At 43.6% G+C, this 16,132-nt stretch overlaps 1 protein-coding gene across 4 annotated transcripts in view; it reads left to right on the forward strand.

The window, feature by feature from the left end:
• The window catches only part of CRIM1 (cysteine rich transmembrane BMP regulator 1), a 170,452-nt gene that overhangs the window by 90,665 nt on the left and 63,655 nt on the right, over window positions 1-16,132 (forward strand). For all 4 annotated transcript variants that reach the window (XM_080932594.1, XM_080932595.1, XM_080932596.1 and 1 more), the window contains one exon: window positions 12,429-12,550. In XM_080932594.1, coding sequence (XP_080788720.1) covers window positions 12,429-12,550 — 122 coding nt within the window. The remainder of the gene's footprint in view (window positions 1-12,428; window positions 12,551-16,132) is intronic.

The following is a 16,132-nucleotide window of genomic DNA, read 5'->3' on the forward strand; positions in this document are numbered from 1 at the left end:
CTGCTGTTACAGTGAGATCAAGAAACGGGAGGACTCAAAAAGAAACACACACTGAAAATGATGGAGGGTGCCTACTATGACTCCTCCTGCTGATGCTGGCTTCCAGTTTTAACATCACACTTCACTTCCTACTGAAAACAAAGGAGATTTGCTCACTCCTCTGCTCAGCTACATCTGAAAAATGGGCTCTGAGAAAATGTTGCAGTCGCTTAACATTCTGTCTGCTAAGGTGTTTTCAAGACGCCCCAGCCCCACTCCCATCTTTTGAGGCATACCTATTCAGTCTTAGAAGTGTTCAGCAGAGCCCCAGCCTGGATGTGCAGTATCAGAGACTATCAACAGGGCACACCCACTCTTCCCATTTAGACACTTTAAAGCTGACCTTCCGGAGGGCAGTTAGGGCCCCCTTTTAATGCTCGGATTTCAGAGATCTCTTCGTTCTTTGAAACAGGGTTATGTACCCCTGCTTATCCGGTCATATTTGTTGGGTACAATATGGCTGTTCGTGTCGTCCTGGGTAATTAAGTTGCTTTTCTCATGCCAACTCAAGCTAAGCAGTAAAAATTTTCCCTGAATATGCAGTTCCAAGAAGTCTTTATCAAATTAAGTGCCTTGTAATGAATTATCATGTCCATCTGTTCTATTCTCCCATCTCAACAAACATGGCTCTATTTTTATTCTAAGGATCAGTCTGTAAGTAGACATTTTTAAAATTCAGATCTTCTTTGGGGTATGGAGTGTTGTTTCCTTTTAATTTAAACAATTTCTCCACGTACTTTGTGAGGATAAATTATACAATATGTAAAAATGTGCATTAATGTGTGCACTTAAAGCATTTCTGATGCCTGACATGCTATGGCAGTAGCATTCCCTTTGTTTTTAAACTCCTACCAAAAAAAAAAAAAAAAAACCCAAAAAATAAAACACAAAACAACAACAACAAAAAACATGGTTGCAAGCATATTTGAAGCACTTCTTTCTCAACTCAGGAAAGAATATTTATTCTATTGCCCTCTGTCATAGTAATTTTTGGCCGAAAAGAACAAATCAACTCATGGCTGAAAAGCAAGAGTCTATATTAAACTCTGGTCTTTTCTGAAACAGAAGAATTGTAAGAATTCCACTTTATTATTAGGCTTATCCACAGACTGAAGAAAATATGCTTTTCTAGAAGTTAAATTTCTTGCCCACTATAAATGTGCTCTCTCCAGTCATGTACTTTAGACGTGTGAGCCCTCAGCCTTTCTGTGCCAGGGCTCTAGGCCTTGTGTGGTCTTCCTTGAATTAGACCCTGTATCTAGCCTTTATTTTGTATTGATTTTAGTCCTGAAAGCAAACAAGACAAAATCAGCCATTGGTGTATATTTGGTCTGAGTGGTCCAGACATCAGAACTGAGGAAAAGGCAGGGAATCCTTGTCAGCCTCTGTTGAATCTCAAGTGCAGACTCCACAGCACAGATAATATTAAACTTGAGGACTTTCTCCATCCGTCCTTATTGCCATCATCATCATCATCATCCTCATCTTCATCATCCTCATCCAAATTCAGAACTGCTCTGGACCATCTGCTCAACAGAAAACTTCATGAACGTATTTAGGCAAGTGAAAGATGCTACTACCTCTTACTAAAAGACACCTGTCATCTCAGCACTTGGAGAGGGAAACAAAAGAGTTACCATGAACTTGAGGGCAGTTTGGGTGTATAGAGTGTGAGTCTCTCTGAGACTCTCAGACATGTGTGTACATACACAATGTTGTTCATTTCTAGAACTTTGCATTTGGAAGGGGGCTACTAAAAGCATAAATGGAGCAGGATGGATTACCATAACCTGTGTTCCCTTTGAGGGACAGGACCTACCTTGTGTATGTTTCTATCTAACACGGCTAAATAATAAGTCCAACTACGTTCTGTGGATAATCTGGGGCAAGTCCCAGCATCCAAACCCTACAGTTTTGACTTGTTCAGGAAACAAATATATAGAATGTTCGTCATGTCCCTGGAAGGGATAAATTGTCCATGATGTCAAGGAGCCTTTACTTCAGGCAAAGGCAGACATGAATTCAATCATCTTAATTTTAAGTGTTGCATGTTTTTGAGTCTGAAATGTACACAGTAACAAAAAGCTTCTGGGACAAGGAGGTGCAAATTCCAGTTTGGAAAGCAGTCAGATTTGACTTTTGAGCTGAGTCTTGGAGAATGAGTCAGAGTTCATCTGATGGAGAAAGATGAAAGGGCATTCTAGGCTATTAGAATTATTGATGTTTTTTCCTTCAATATTTAAATGTGTTCTCCAGCTGAGTATTTGTATTAATCTCATCTATCTTTACGACTCAAGAGAAATGGAATGGACCCCTCCCCTCCAGATAACCACCCCATAGCAAGACTACATCTTTTTTTAAAGATTTCTTTTACTTTGCTCTTAAAAGGAACAATGCTTATTAGAATAGCTCCATTACCCAGCCTCAGCCTGTCTCTCCACCATATCAACTACCAGTTCTTTAATAATATTCCCATCCTTGTCTTAACACGCTATACCAGTGTGACCTGAACCCTTTGCTCCCAACTTGGAATAGTAGATGGCCTTTGTTTTCATGGGTTCCTTTACATCTAGAGTGTCTTTTTTTTTTTTTTTTTGTGCCCACACTACTCAATCTGTGATTTCTTACAACCTTCCCTCTCCCACATGCCAACCATCATCAGCCATTTGCCACCGGTTCTCCTGCATATTGTAAAGTAGGTAGATCCTTGGAGATACACGGAGGTCTGTTTCACACAAGGAGTTCACATAAGGACTGGCTTTTTAAAGGAATGTACCCTTCCCAGCAGACTTTGTCACAAAGGAAGTCACTAGGTAGCATTGTGGTTTGCAGCTGGCATCCTTGATACTCAGTTCACCCCTATGTCATGTCTCTTTTCTTGACATTGCTTTCTTTGGCATGCTTATAGTAACTGCAAGCATCACTAAGCTGGCCCTTCATGTCAACAGGTGGCTGTCTCTGCACAGGCTGAGAGTGCTGCTTCTTGGGACAAGCCTTCCTGAGCTGCCTGTGCGTCTGCTCTGTTCATAGGACTTTACTGACTTCTGGGCTTGCTGACCATGGTTAATATGAGTGTGAATTAAGGTTGTGAGGCCAGATGGTTGTGAGAGCAGATGCAGATGAGGGTAAAGGATTAGGAAATGTAAAGATATTAGAAAGATCAGCCTTGGATGAATTCCTCTCAAACCCCACAGGAAGGAGGCTTATTTAAAGAGAACCCACTTCCAGGATAGGACCCAGATTTGGGAGAATCTAGTAAGATGTTGGAGTAGACAATATCACAGTGTGAGTACGGAGAGCTGAGAAGATGGCCTGTTGTCATCGGCTAGTGGGTTCTGAGAGTTCACAGCCTTTGCTGATAGAGTGGGGGGACTGGGGCAGAAGACGACCTTGGATCTTGAAGGAACACGTCAAGGCAAAGTGTTCAAATCGCGTCATCTACTCATCCTGAAACCTCCTAATTTGTATAAATGTGATGACAGGTGCTGAGGGCTTACATGTTCCCACCACTGTGCTAGACATTTCTCAAGAATCAGTTCATTTAATCCACACAGCAGTCACAGGACATATGGAAACTTTAGCCACCTCTATTTCCATGTGATTCATTTGAGACTCAGATTATCTCACTTGCTCAAGCTCCCAAGGTCACATCATTCCTATGAAGCCAGAGCTCAGAAACAACATTATCTTGTGTCAATGTCTGTTCTAGAAGCTATAGAAAGTCATGGGAGTGAGCAGTGGTTAGAGACTGCTGACTCCCCGCCCAAGTGAGTGTGGACGGTCCTAGTCGCACTGGAGACAGAAGGTTGTCTTTAAAAGAGAGCCAGGTTGGGGTTAAAAGATTTGCATGAGTTGTTTTTGTTTTTTTTTTTTTTGTTTTTTTTTGTTTTTGTTCTTGTTGATGATGATGATGTTGATGATGATGAGAATGATGATGATGTCTAGATTCGCTCCTGGGGTTCAGTTGGAAGGAAGGTTAGTATAGGAGATGAGACCCTGACAGCAGATCATACTTTGGCAGATGTATGTGCCCCAGAGGAAGTGAGCCTATACTGTCTGCCACTTAGTGCTAATGACAGCAATAAGAGGCCTGCAGTTGACTGTCCACGGGCATCCAATTGGATAACTAAAGTCATCTGCTTTAGCCAGCCTGAGCTGGATGACTCTGGATGCCCTGGGTGGCTCCAGCAGTGGAGGCGGAGCTTAAGTTTTCAGGAGGAAGACTTGTCCAATGTCCTCAGTGTTTGTTCTCTTGTAGTGGGCAGGTGTCCGACAGCCTGCACCCTTTATGCTTTCCCATCTAGGGCTTCCCTAACCTGAGGCTCCCTGAGCCTCCCCAGTGTCTGACCACTCTGGTGCCTGCTGCATATATATTCTCAGTAAATAGATAAACTGATTACACATTTGTAAACAAACCTATTCTGTGCTCCAGGGCACCATTTCTAATGCAGTTGGGGATTGCAGGCTCTGAAATGAGAATACTTATATTGCTGTATCAAACCCTATTCTCCCAGCCAGAGATATAGCTCAGCTGTTGAGAGTGCTTGCTGCTTTTGCACAGGATCTAGATAGGGACAATTACATGGTAGTGCACAATCATCTGTAACTCCACTTCCAGAAGATCCAAGGCCTCTGCTGACATCAGTGAGCTCCTGCTTGCATGTGGTGGGTGCACAGACATACACTAAGGCCCCACATGTACTTTTAAGGCACATACACATAAAAGAGATAATGTTTTATAAAAGTCTTATTATTGTGTCTGTCCCTCCTTTCAGTCAGTGATGCGCTACTTTCTCTTCTGTCTTCTTCATCTTGAATGGTCCTCTGGGCATCCCTCCTCCCTTCCTGTCAGCCCATGAAAAATGATACTGGTGAATTCTCTCAGATCTAAGTAAGTGGAGGCAGAGGACCCTCGGTGTCAGACAGCTGAGCTGGATAAGCTGGTTGGGAATTCCTGTAAGGTCCCAGCCCTAACATTTTCAACAGGGGTCAAGGAATACTTTCAGCTCTTGCTGGACCTCTGGTCTGGCTGCTGCCAATATCGCAGCCTCTTCAAGCCTGGCCCAGCATTTTGTTAGCCAGTCACATCAGACAAGTAAGTTACAGAAATTGCCATTACTCTGTTTTCACCGGACTGACTTGCTGCTGGGCACAGTTCTACTATAACTGTATCTTTTAAAACTTGTATTTTTCCCACAGTGTGTGCCACTTTTCCTTCAGCTTCACACCTTCTGCTTCCTAAGCTCCTGGCATCTTTGAGAAGGAAGCCATAATTGTCTCTTGAGAAAGGCAGGAAGAGAGAAACCACAATGACTGTCCTAGTTTCTTAATTGTCTTGGGTTTATGTATCTTCTCTGCATGAGAACATCTCCACCTGGTTCTTCCTCCTAACAGAACAAGAGAGCATAACAGCCACAGAAAACTAAGTTACTTTCCTCCTATCTCTGAGCTCAAAGTCATAAGAAATGTGCTGTTGTGCAGGGAGCAGCTCCCTGTACTCACAAAGGCTGACAGCAGTGGGGGGATCCTCTGTGTCTGCCTGTGACTGGTGATGAAGATTCAAGGAGCTCAGAGGGGGATTAGCTGGAGAAGGGTGAAGTAGGGTCTGTGGCCCTCTAGGGAGTGGTAAATCTCCTAGGGAGGGACAGGAGGAAATTCAAGCCTAAGGATCTCCCATAGGGAGCTATACTATTTTCTGAAGTGGTAGTTGGACCTTTCAGTATCAAACCTCCTTTGGGATGTTTTATTTGCAGCCCTGTTTTAAATGTACATATTCCTGGAAAGGCGTGACGCTGTAGCAGATACAGCATCACATTTCATTAGTGATGAAGCTTTTTTTTATAGAAGAGGATTCTGTTTTATGCACCATTATTTCCGCTCTTGACTCGCCATTTCATTAACAGTCTTAGTGCTGCAGGTAAGTGTAACTGTCAAAATGCTTCCTCTCTCCTCATCCCCTGACATAGGGAACCATCTCTGCCTTTGGTCTCAGACAGGAACACCTCTCTTGCTTTGAGGCTTAGGCATTCTCTTCAGATGTGGAATGAAGCCCATATCTGACAAACTCTTTTCTGGAATACTTCACGATTTGGACTTGTTTTTCCTGTAGGATGTGGGCAGAGATAAATATCTGTGTTGGGAAAGATGGAACACCGGTGGTATGCAGTTTCTAATGTCTGGCTCTGGAGAAATATTATAGTGGAGGGATGTGAGAATAATATTTGCCGTTTGTGTGCCAGTGCCCACCACAAGGCACATTTCTACAGCACTCCTATGCTTTGCAGAGACCTCTGTGGGGTGGCAGAGGACTCCCTTCTCCCAGCTGCAATGGGAATATCCCCCTTGCTTAGTGTCCTTTAAAGTTCTTCTCTTCATTCTGATTAGCAGACAGACAAGTATTGATTTCTGCAGTATACGTTTTCGAAACAGGTCAGATGCCTGCTCCATGATATCAGAACCCTAGCATTTAGCACGCTGTTTCTTCTCCTGAAATATAGAAGGACTATATAAGTACGTACCAGGAAAAGCAAAAAATTGTGGGAAAGTTGAGATTGGGGAACATACTGACCCAGGTCTGAAGGTTAAGATTGAAGGACAGCAAAAAAGAGAAGCAGGGCGGGGCAAATGTGCTGTGCTTTGAGAACGGGTGTCTGCAACAGTGCACAGCAGAAAAGAGCCTAGATTGGGCGACAACATCGAAGGGCTCATAGTAGTGGAAATAGAGTTATGAAATTTCAAAGCTAGAAGAATGCTGCTTCTGAGCATGTCAGGAAGAAAGACTTTCTGAGGGCTGGAGTTGATTCCGGATGGTCTCCCATTGTTCTAGTAAGTCACTCCCTTCTTCCTCAATCGTGATACATGCTAATCAGAGCAGAAGGAGCCTTTGTAAATGATGGTGAACACATGCTAACAATCATCCCCACCATGAAAAATTTAAGAACAAGTGGTGCTTGGTATTCCCCAAGTGAGAAGTAAAACTAATCCATAGCGACCCAACTCTGCACACAGAGGCGCAAGGGTCCTAGGTGCTGGTGCTTGGAGAAGGTGTGGGAGGCAGTTCCTCCTTTGACTGGTTCTCAGCTGCAGTATCCCAGAACCTGTGTTATAGGAAAACTCCATTATCTTTCTTTCACATTGTGATTTAAAATGTCCTGCACCTTTGAGTTCCCCATTCCCAGTAAATAAAAACTAAGATGGCGCAATAGATAAAGGTGCTTGTCACTAATCTAACGACATGCCAAATCCCCAGAACCCACATGAAGAACAAGGAGAACTAACTCCCAAAAGTTGCTTCCTATTTTACACATACTTGAATGTGCACACACACACACACACACACACACACACACACACACACACACACAAATATAAGAATATTAAAACAAATAAACAACAAAAACAAGAAACAGTTCATGCCCCAAAGGTCTAACTTAACAGCCATGAGTAGGAAAGGGTGGGTTCCAGATTTTTGTTGGATGTATTTGATGTTCATTTTCTTCTTCTGAAAGACATCCCCTCCTTCACTGGAGTAACTGACAAGAGAATCAGTATGATTTGATTCACTGTACAGGCACCATCCAAGAGTCCGGTGCCCTGTCTGTGTATTGTTAAAAGTCAGAGGAGGAAAATTAATCCTGAAGAATTCCTTTTGGGAATGTGCTCCTATGGGCTTTGTGTTCCCAGTAGGGACAAAAGGAGAGGCAGAAATGAGTGGGCATCTGAACTGTGGGATGGGGCTGGCCAGTGCTTTCAGTGAATGGCAGATCGCCATTGGTGCTGGAGTTGGAACAAGCAGAACATCCAATAGTGTGTGGAAACCACAAGAGACTAAAGGCCAAGCTTAGGAACACACAGTAAGCTGTGTCTGGAAGCTTCTATGCTGCCTGGGATGCGAGGCTCCTAAGGAAGTGAGTGCCCTCTAGGGGTTTATATGATTCCTAAGGGCTCCTCATCAGGCCCTCAAGGTGCCCACTAAGCTGAATTCCTTACCCTGTGGGGGGAGGCGGTATGCAGCCTCTCTTAACCAAGCCCTACCTGGCTGCAGCTGCGATTACATTGTACAGCAACTTATTAGCATGGTATTTTAATTGATCAATATCTTAATATCAAGGATAGTATTAGCAGGCTCTCCCCTGCCGCCTGACACTGACAAATTACCTATGCAGATGACCACCACTTTGAAATTACAAAAGAAAAAACTTAACCCATTCATTTTATAATCTCACTTATATGAACTCCAAAAAATAGCATGCATAGGTATATCTTAGGTTTGTAGTTGCCAGGGCTGGAGACAGGTTAAAAAGAGGAAAGGCTGCAGTGTTTTTGCTTGGTATTGAAGAAATAGGTACCAGGAGTGACTGCACAACTTTGCAAATAGAAAAACCAGCATACAGGATTCTATCCTCCAGGACGGTAGGTGCTGTGTGAGTGACTTTCATCCCATAGGGACGAGGCATATGCTCAGAGGATACTTGAGTTGCTCCGTCCAGAGGAGACTTGTTAACTTGAACATTTAGGGTCTTTGCTTGTTTTTGCCTTGCTCTCTTATCTGATCTGTTAAACTAATATCACCCATCCTTTCTTTGTTTCTAATTGTTTCTCATTTTGCACACTAACTATATACACAAAAGAGCATGTGACCAAAGCAAAGGGTGAGCAGGGTTCCAAACAAGTGTGCCCAGGTGTTCAGAGTTGCTGATGTCTGAAAAACAGCTGGACCCAAGGGCTAGTCAGAGAACACTCAGGAGGCAGTAAGGGGTGAGCAGCAGGAACAGTAAAGCTAGAGTTGGCCTGGGGCAGAGAGGGAACTTAGCATAGGAAAGGAAGGGAAGTGTTGGGAGAGAGAATTGGAAGGAAGGGGTCTGTGAACTTCAGGGTGATGAGTGCTGCTCTGAGACACTGGTAAATGGAAGGAGGTGGGGGTGAGTGCAAGAACAAAGCTGTAGGATGGGTGTGGCCTGGGTGAAGCAAAGGGAAGCAGCTCAGGAAACTGGGGAGGGGTGAGTGATGACATCAGCTGCTCTAAGCATCTGTCTCAAGTTACTTTCTTAATCCATATGTTTACTCTTTTGCCTCCCTTGCTCTTACCCAACAATGGGGTAGGAGGGAGGGAAGTTTGCAGGAAAACAGTAAATAATGAAAGCAATGGAGGTAGTGAGGACAAAGTACAGTTGGCATGCTTCAGCACTTCCTCCAAGAGACTCAGAAAGTCTCCCTTCACTTGGGAAGCACAGAGTGGTGATAAGTACATCTGTGTGGTGTGGGCAAACCGGGCGTGGGGTTGTATTGATGGCTACCTGGATGAAGGAGAAAGACCTGTGAGCAGCTGATTCACATGCATGGTGTTCAACTGTATGAAATTGCTTTTGGTTCATTTTCTATCGGAAAAAAAGAGCATTTTTGTAGATCAAAGCCTAACAGGTGTGCAAGCTGCTTGAGGTCTGAGTCCAGATGTTTGCCTTTTCTGAGTCCTCCCTCAATTCATTCATTTTTAAAGTGCTAATTTAAGTTCAGGAAACTCTGTCAGAAGTCAAAGAAGGGCACCAGGTAGTAAGTGTGTGCTGGGGCCTGGGGCCTGGAGGCAGGTAAGAGGACAGGAGCTGAGAACACACCAACTTTGAAACAATCAACCCTTTAATCTCAGTAGAAATTTTCAGAGAAAAAGGACGGTTCTTTCCCAAGTGTGTTACTAAGCACTTTTGAGTAGTTTTAGTTTATTTACATGGTGCTTTTATGGGTCTCTAAGGCTAATGCTAGGGGTGGTTGGACAGTGGGAAATGTGGTAGGGGTATGGTAAGGTTAGTAATGATTTTCCATGTGATTTCACATCCCACCGTCCAGCAGAGGGTCTAATCCAGAAGTGCACATAAGTATTCAGATAGAAAGGATACTAACGTGGTGGAGAACATCCGAAGAAGTAGTTCTTGGGCATTTGGGCATACATTTGCCTTTTTTTAAGAATGACCATCTGTAACACATCATAGGGCAGAATGTGAATCTAGAAGACGTGGTAGAAACAGCTGTGGGATGCTATGTTAGCTGTAACTGCCCTGATGCTAGGATACCCCTCGGTAGGAAAACTTGACGTTGTACAGAGTGTCACGTGCAGTCATTTGAGCAATATGCCCAACTGTGGTCTTATCGATATGACTGTGTGCTCAAAACTGTAGTGGTTAGGCACTTGAGCATGAAGGGGCTACAGAATCACCACACTCTATGCTAAAAGGCCAGGTCATAGTACTCAGCCCTAGAAGATAGTTTTGCTGCAGGGATACAAAACTCCACACATAAAACAAAAAGGCATTTGTCTTAAATTGTAGACAGAAATAGGATTGCAGTAAAACCTTAATGAGGTTTTCATTCGTATTCTCCCAGGAATCTAGCCATCATCACATGTGGAAGAGCCCAAAGAGGAGTGGAGGGGACAGTGTCTCATTCACGTCTCTCCAGTGGCTTTTCCTTTTTCTTTATTTAGTTTATTCACTTTACATTTTAATCGCTAACAGCCCCCCTCTTTTCCAAGTCTCTCCCTCACATGCCCCTCCCCCACCCCTTCACCTCTGAGAAGGAGGAGGTGTCCCCCTGGGTACCAACCCAGCCAGGCACCTCAAGTTACTGCAGGACTAGGCACATCCTCTCCCATTGAGGCCAGACAAGGCAGCCCAGTTAGGAAAACAGAATCCACAGAGAGGCAAGGGATTTGGGGACAGCCCTTGCTCCAGTTGTTGGGGGACCCACATAAAGACTAAGCTGTATATCTGATGCATATGTGCAGGTTGCCTTGGTCTAGCCCTTGTATGCACTTTGTTTGGTGGTTCAGGCTTTGGGACTCCCCAAACGTTCAAGTCAGTTGATTGAATCTGTTGGACGTTTTGTGGAGTCCCTATCCCTTCCAGGTTTTCAGTCCTTTTCCCCAGTTCTTCACAAGACTTCCCAAGCTCCATCTAATGTTTGGCTGTGGGTCTCTGTATCTTCCAGTCAGCTGCTGGGTGGAGCCTCTGGAGGACAGCTCCTGACTGAATCCACGGTGACAGATACAAAGATACAGATTGAGGTTCTGAGGAGGAAGCAGGCCTGCAGTGTAGCCCTATTGATTCTCCAAGGACAGCTGGGCACCTTCCCCCCCGGAAATTCACAGGGGTTGCTACATTTACGTTCATCTCACACAGGGCACCTGTGTGTCCCGTGGCTTCTAATGGTCTTTGATGCAGACTCTAACTTTGTTTTAGTTTTTAGGGCCAACTGTAAATGTCGATAAAACACTGAGCCTGACTATTGAGATAGTTGAAGACTATAAGCATATTTTAATTTAGTCAAACAATAGGAGAACAAACCAATCACTCAAACAGGAAAGGGGGAAAAACAGAATGGGAGGATCGATTAGTAATTCTTCCCTCATGTGAATGCCTGCTCCAGTGATCATAACCTCCTCCCTCTATACATAAAAACACACAATTTCCTTCCTCCATCTCATCTCTATTTACTTCTCTCAACCTGGCATCTTACTCAGTCCTTCTGTCTACTCTTTGACCCATAATATTTCCCAGTGCCATTCCCAAGACCAGAGGCTAATAGCTGTTTCTCTATCTCCCAATGCTATATCTGTATGCTGGCTCCCAGATGCCTAAACATCTATCTCAGTAAGATACTTATTCCATTGCCTGAGAAGCCAGTTTGTTCCCTCTCTTTATTTCTTTACTTTCTTCTATGTATCTGTTCCTGTGTTTAGACAGACTTCACAGCAGAATCAAAGTCAAGTGGGATCAGAACCTATTGCTCATGATCATTAAATTCCTCATCTCTGCATACAGAGATACATCCACATATGGTTGCTTAGAATTCAAGAAATTTAAACTTCCTACTTCTAAGATGGCTGTTGCAAAGTTCATTTACTTAAACCTTATGTCCTTCTGTCTATAAAGAGATGTCAGTCTTCAGCAGGAAAACATAAATTATTATTTAATGTGACTAAAAAGCCAATAACTTAAATGGAGGAGGGGATTAAAACCTCTACAAAATGCCTACCCATCACTAGAAACAAGGATGCAGCCAGGGGCTACTGAATGGAAGGAATACTTATTCATCCTGAGCATCCCTGACCTGCATATGTAGAGATGGCCTTACATCATCTGAAAATGTTACCTACCTGGTTAACTAAGAAATGAGGTGAAATGTATTTTCCAAACTGGGCAAAGTTAAAGTTAAGATGGGGAGACGGAGCTGTGGTTATTTGGAGAGTTACTTATTAGCACAGCCTTTTCCTCATTCCTTAATAATACCAGGTAACTGGGTTGTGTCATGTAGAGTAGGTACTTGCCACTTTGGGGGTCTCCCGACTTCTGTGTTGTTATTTATTCATGGGGTTTTCCTTTCCTTTTCTTTGGTTACAGATGCGAGTGTCTCTCTGGCTTATGTGGTTTCCCCGTTTGTGAGGTGGGATCTACTCCCCGAATAGTCTCTCGTGGAGATGGGACACCTGGAAAGTGCTGTGATGTCTTTGAATGTGTTAATGGTACGTGGGGTTTCTCTTGTTCTCAGAGAGTATACATTTGTGCTGCAGGAGAAGGAGGGAGGGTCAGCCTAGAGAGCTCTTCCAGTTAGGACAGGGTGCATACTTAGGGACGTGCAGAAGGTCACTCAGAAAGGAGGTTTGCTTAGTCACTGTGTAGCTAAGAAAGACAGGGAGGGAGCTGCTATAGTTTCACGGGGAACCTCAGAGACTCAGTAGCAGATTATATGATAAGATCTATCAGAAGTTCAGATTGGGAATTTCATGGAAAAGAGGGGATCATAGAGCCTATTCCATACTTTCTGTGTCATCCAACGCCCTGTCCCCATTGCTGTCAGGAGATGATCTAACTGAAGCCTCATGGGAGCCAGCATGATTTGAAATAGAATATACCTTGCTCTTCCAGCCTATGTTTCTATGGTAGAGAACATCTTTGATCAGCGTTTGGGATCATATTGGCCAGCTTTAGACCTGAACTTAAAGAAGATTCCTTCAACGGTATCTGCCTCTTAACCTTCACTCTTCTCAAGACAGCTTGGTGTTTGGCAACTTAACGTTTATTAAATCTAGGTGTTGGGAGAGTAGAAAATCCAAAGCATGTTTCTCTGTTGGAATGTCCAGGAAAAAAAAGAACAACAAAATAATTGCATAGACTACAGATGCTTGCTGTGCCTGGATGAAAGTAGGCACAGAGTTCATCAACTGTAACAAAATATGTCGCACACACAGAGGCTGGCAGTGAGTACTGCCTGTGAGAATCCAGGATTAAAGAGGTCTCCTTCCTGCTCTTAGGTTCCTCCTCCACAGAGGTCTCGCTAATGTCGAATCTGATTTGACTTGTGACCTTGTATTTTCCAGTCACACGGTCACGGGTTGTGTCCCTTTGGTTTGCACTGAGGAAACATAGGTAGTCTAGCTTGCTAGTTAAGGACAACCTCAGTCCCAATGAAGTCAGGTAATGATTCCCTTTCCTGCTCTGTAAAGGGAAGGTTTGTAGTACCCACAGGCCTCAATCTACAACTCTATCATGAACTGAGTACTAGAAATTATGTATTGAGTATAAATAGTCTTTATTATTCTGTGTGCTCACATTCTGCCCACACTCACAGAACAGGACTCTGGGTTGTCAGTGGTGGAGGATGGAGACAGTAAGGCTGAGTAAGCACCCCAATACACTGATTTTATAAATAGAAGCCTGTGAAGGAGGGTGTGGGGAAAGTTCCCTGTTCTCTTTGAAGTGCCTCCCATCAGTCCTGTTACCACCCAGTAGGTAGTTCTGCCTGGTGAATAGCAGCCAGTGGACAAGCAGACCTTTCCTTCCTGGCAGTGCTGCTGGTATGATTTATTGCAGATGATATTCCTCAAATGCTTAGCTTTCGCCGTTTTTGGTGAATACTTAACTCATGCCATAATTCTTGTACCACTTGAGGCAGAAATCATGGCTCCTCAGCCCAGGGTTCGTAGCATCTCACGTTCTTCTTTGCATGTCTGCTGTGTGTTTCTCATTGTGTAAGAACTGCCAGAAGAGGGTCGTCTGCCTCTCTCATCAGTGCCTGTGGACACTGGCTTGTTATGTGTCTCAGAGGGTCCCAGGTTTTTCTGACTTAGCAAGTGAATGGTCTGATTGACAACCATCTTTTTGGCCTTGAGAAGTGACTGTTAGCATGTCAGCATAGAGGGGTCTCTCCATGGGAGCACCCACTGTTTCACTGTCCCACACTTGGATCTGATGTCATTTTGTCTTATGGAAAGTAAAAATATTTGCATCCATTCTCTGAATAAGGAAGATATCCCCTTTGTTCTTTGCTTCTAGAAAGCCAAACTGATTCTAGAAAGGCAAACACCATGCCTTTCTGTCAGTCAGAACATAGATTGTACCTTCTGTTCCATGAACTTGGCCCTTACTTTTGGATTCTTTTTCAAAACCCCAATCTTAAGAATAGAATTGATCATCTGACAACAAAACAGAGGTCCTGAGATTCCTTGGTTGCTTCTTTCTTCTCAGCATCACATGGCTGTGTCATTGTCAGGTGTTTCTTATCCTGCTGTTCATTGGCCATTCAGGTGTAGACGACTGGATAGTAACTATAATCCTATTAGATCTACAATTCCGTTCTATAGAATATTTTTAAGTGCAATATGTCTTCACCCACATTTTGTTTATTTTGACAGGTACATAAATACATACATTGATGCATATTTGTATGTGAATATATGTGCTTTGTCACCAGGTGCTAGGAAAATGTTGCTTGTGTCTCGGGCTCATAATAGACACTATAATTAACGGTTCATTATTATTAATTAGAAAAGCTAAGCTTGCTCTCTTCTCACCACTACCTCCGTGTGTGTGTGTGTGTGTGTGTGTGTGTGTGTGTGTGTGTAGGAGAGAGGGATCAGCAAAGGATAAACAGGTGGAGGGAAGGAAACAGAAGAGAGTAACTTGCCTATGTCCACAAGGACTTCGGGCAGCTATACCCTGAGAACAGGCTTAATAACGTAGTGGTTAAATATTAATTAGACAAGAAAAGAATAGTCACAGGGTCATCAGCAAAAGTTGAAAGTAAAAATCCAATCATACACACGTTTTCCGGATGTAGTAGTTTATGTGGTTGTTAGAGTTAAACATCATGCCATGCCCTCCAACTTCCTGTCATTAAAATGTGAAAGGATGTAGACCAGACACACAGTTCTTATTTGTAGGGGCAAAAGGCCTGCTGGACAAAGCAGCACGTAGTTCCTATGGGGTTTTTTTCTCACGTGTTTCTCCACTGAAATTCAGCAAAAGCAATTTCAGAAAGGCAGATGTACACAGCTCTACCTGAGGCTTCTGAATCACTGTCTTGGGGTCTGAGAAGTCTCCACGTACATCCAAGGAAGACCCCAGTTGAGGAAAGAGTGGTTGACTGTTAGCATCACCAACCTTGTGTGCAGAGGTAGAGATTTCACAACAGGACTTGGTGCCTAAGTTGACCCATGGGCTTACGTTTTTTAAAAATATACATTAAAATGAAGGTATAAATTTAAACATGGTCCCCAATGAACTCTAGAGCTCCGGAGTTCACCAGCCCCAGTGAATAGATAGAAGAGTTTCCTCCATAAACCTGGTTTGGTCCTGTGTCGGCAGAAGGAAACGAGAGGGAGTGCACAGGCTTGCCATGAGCTTCTCTGATGCAGAGCATACTCTGAGAGTAGGGCTCGTGCAGTGACTTCAGAAACCACGGGAACAAGTGGTATGACCGGGTAGTGAACATGGGTGGTAAACAGCCAGCCACCTCTTTCAAGAAGCAAGAGTTTAAATGAACAGTAATAGCTAAGGATCTTGACTGAGTCAAGTCACTCACAGGAAAGATGCTCCCAAAACCAGCTTTCTCATCATGTAAGATGTTAGCCTACAAACCCAGCCTGCAGTCTGTTAATAAGAAAAAAATTACTAAAGACATTAAGAATCTCATCTGGATGGTAGTCCAAGCTCATCATGTCTTCCAATAAGGAAGTAGAATCCAGTGCAGAAACAGACAGACAGGCTGACTGACTGACTGACTGACTGATTTACAGACTCTGATGTATATTTATTGTGTACTCCTA

The sequence above is a fragment of the Micromys minutus genome (assembly GCF_963924665.1).
Source record: "Micromys minutus genome assembly, chromosome: 1".
Classification (NCBI taxonomy): Eukaryota; Metazoa; Chordata; class Mammalia; order Rodentia; family Muridae; genus Micromys; species Micromys minutus.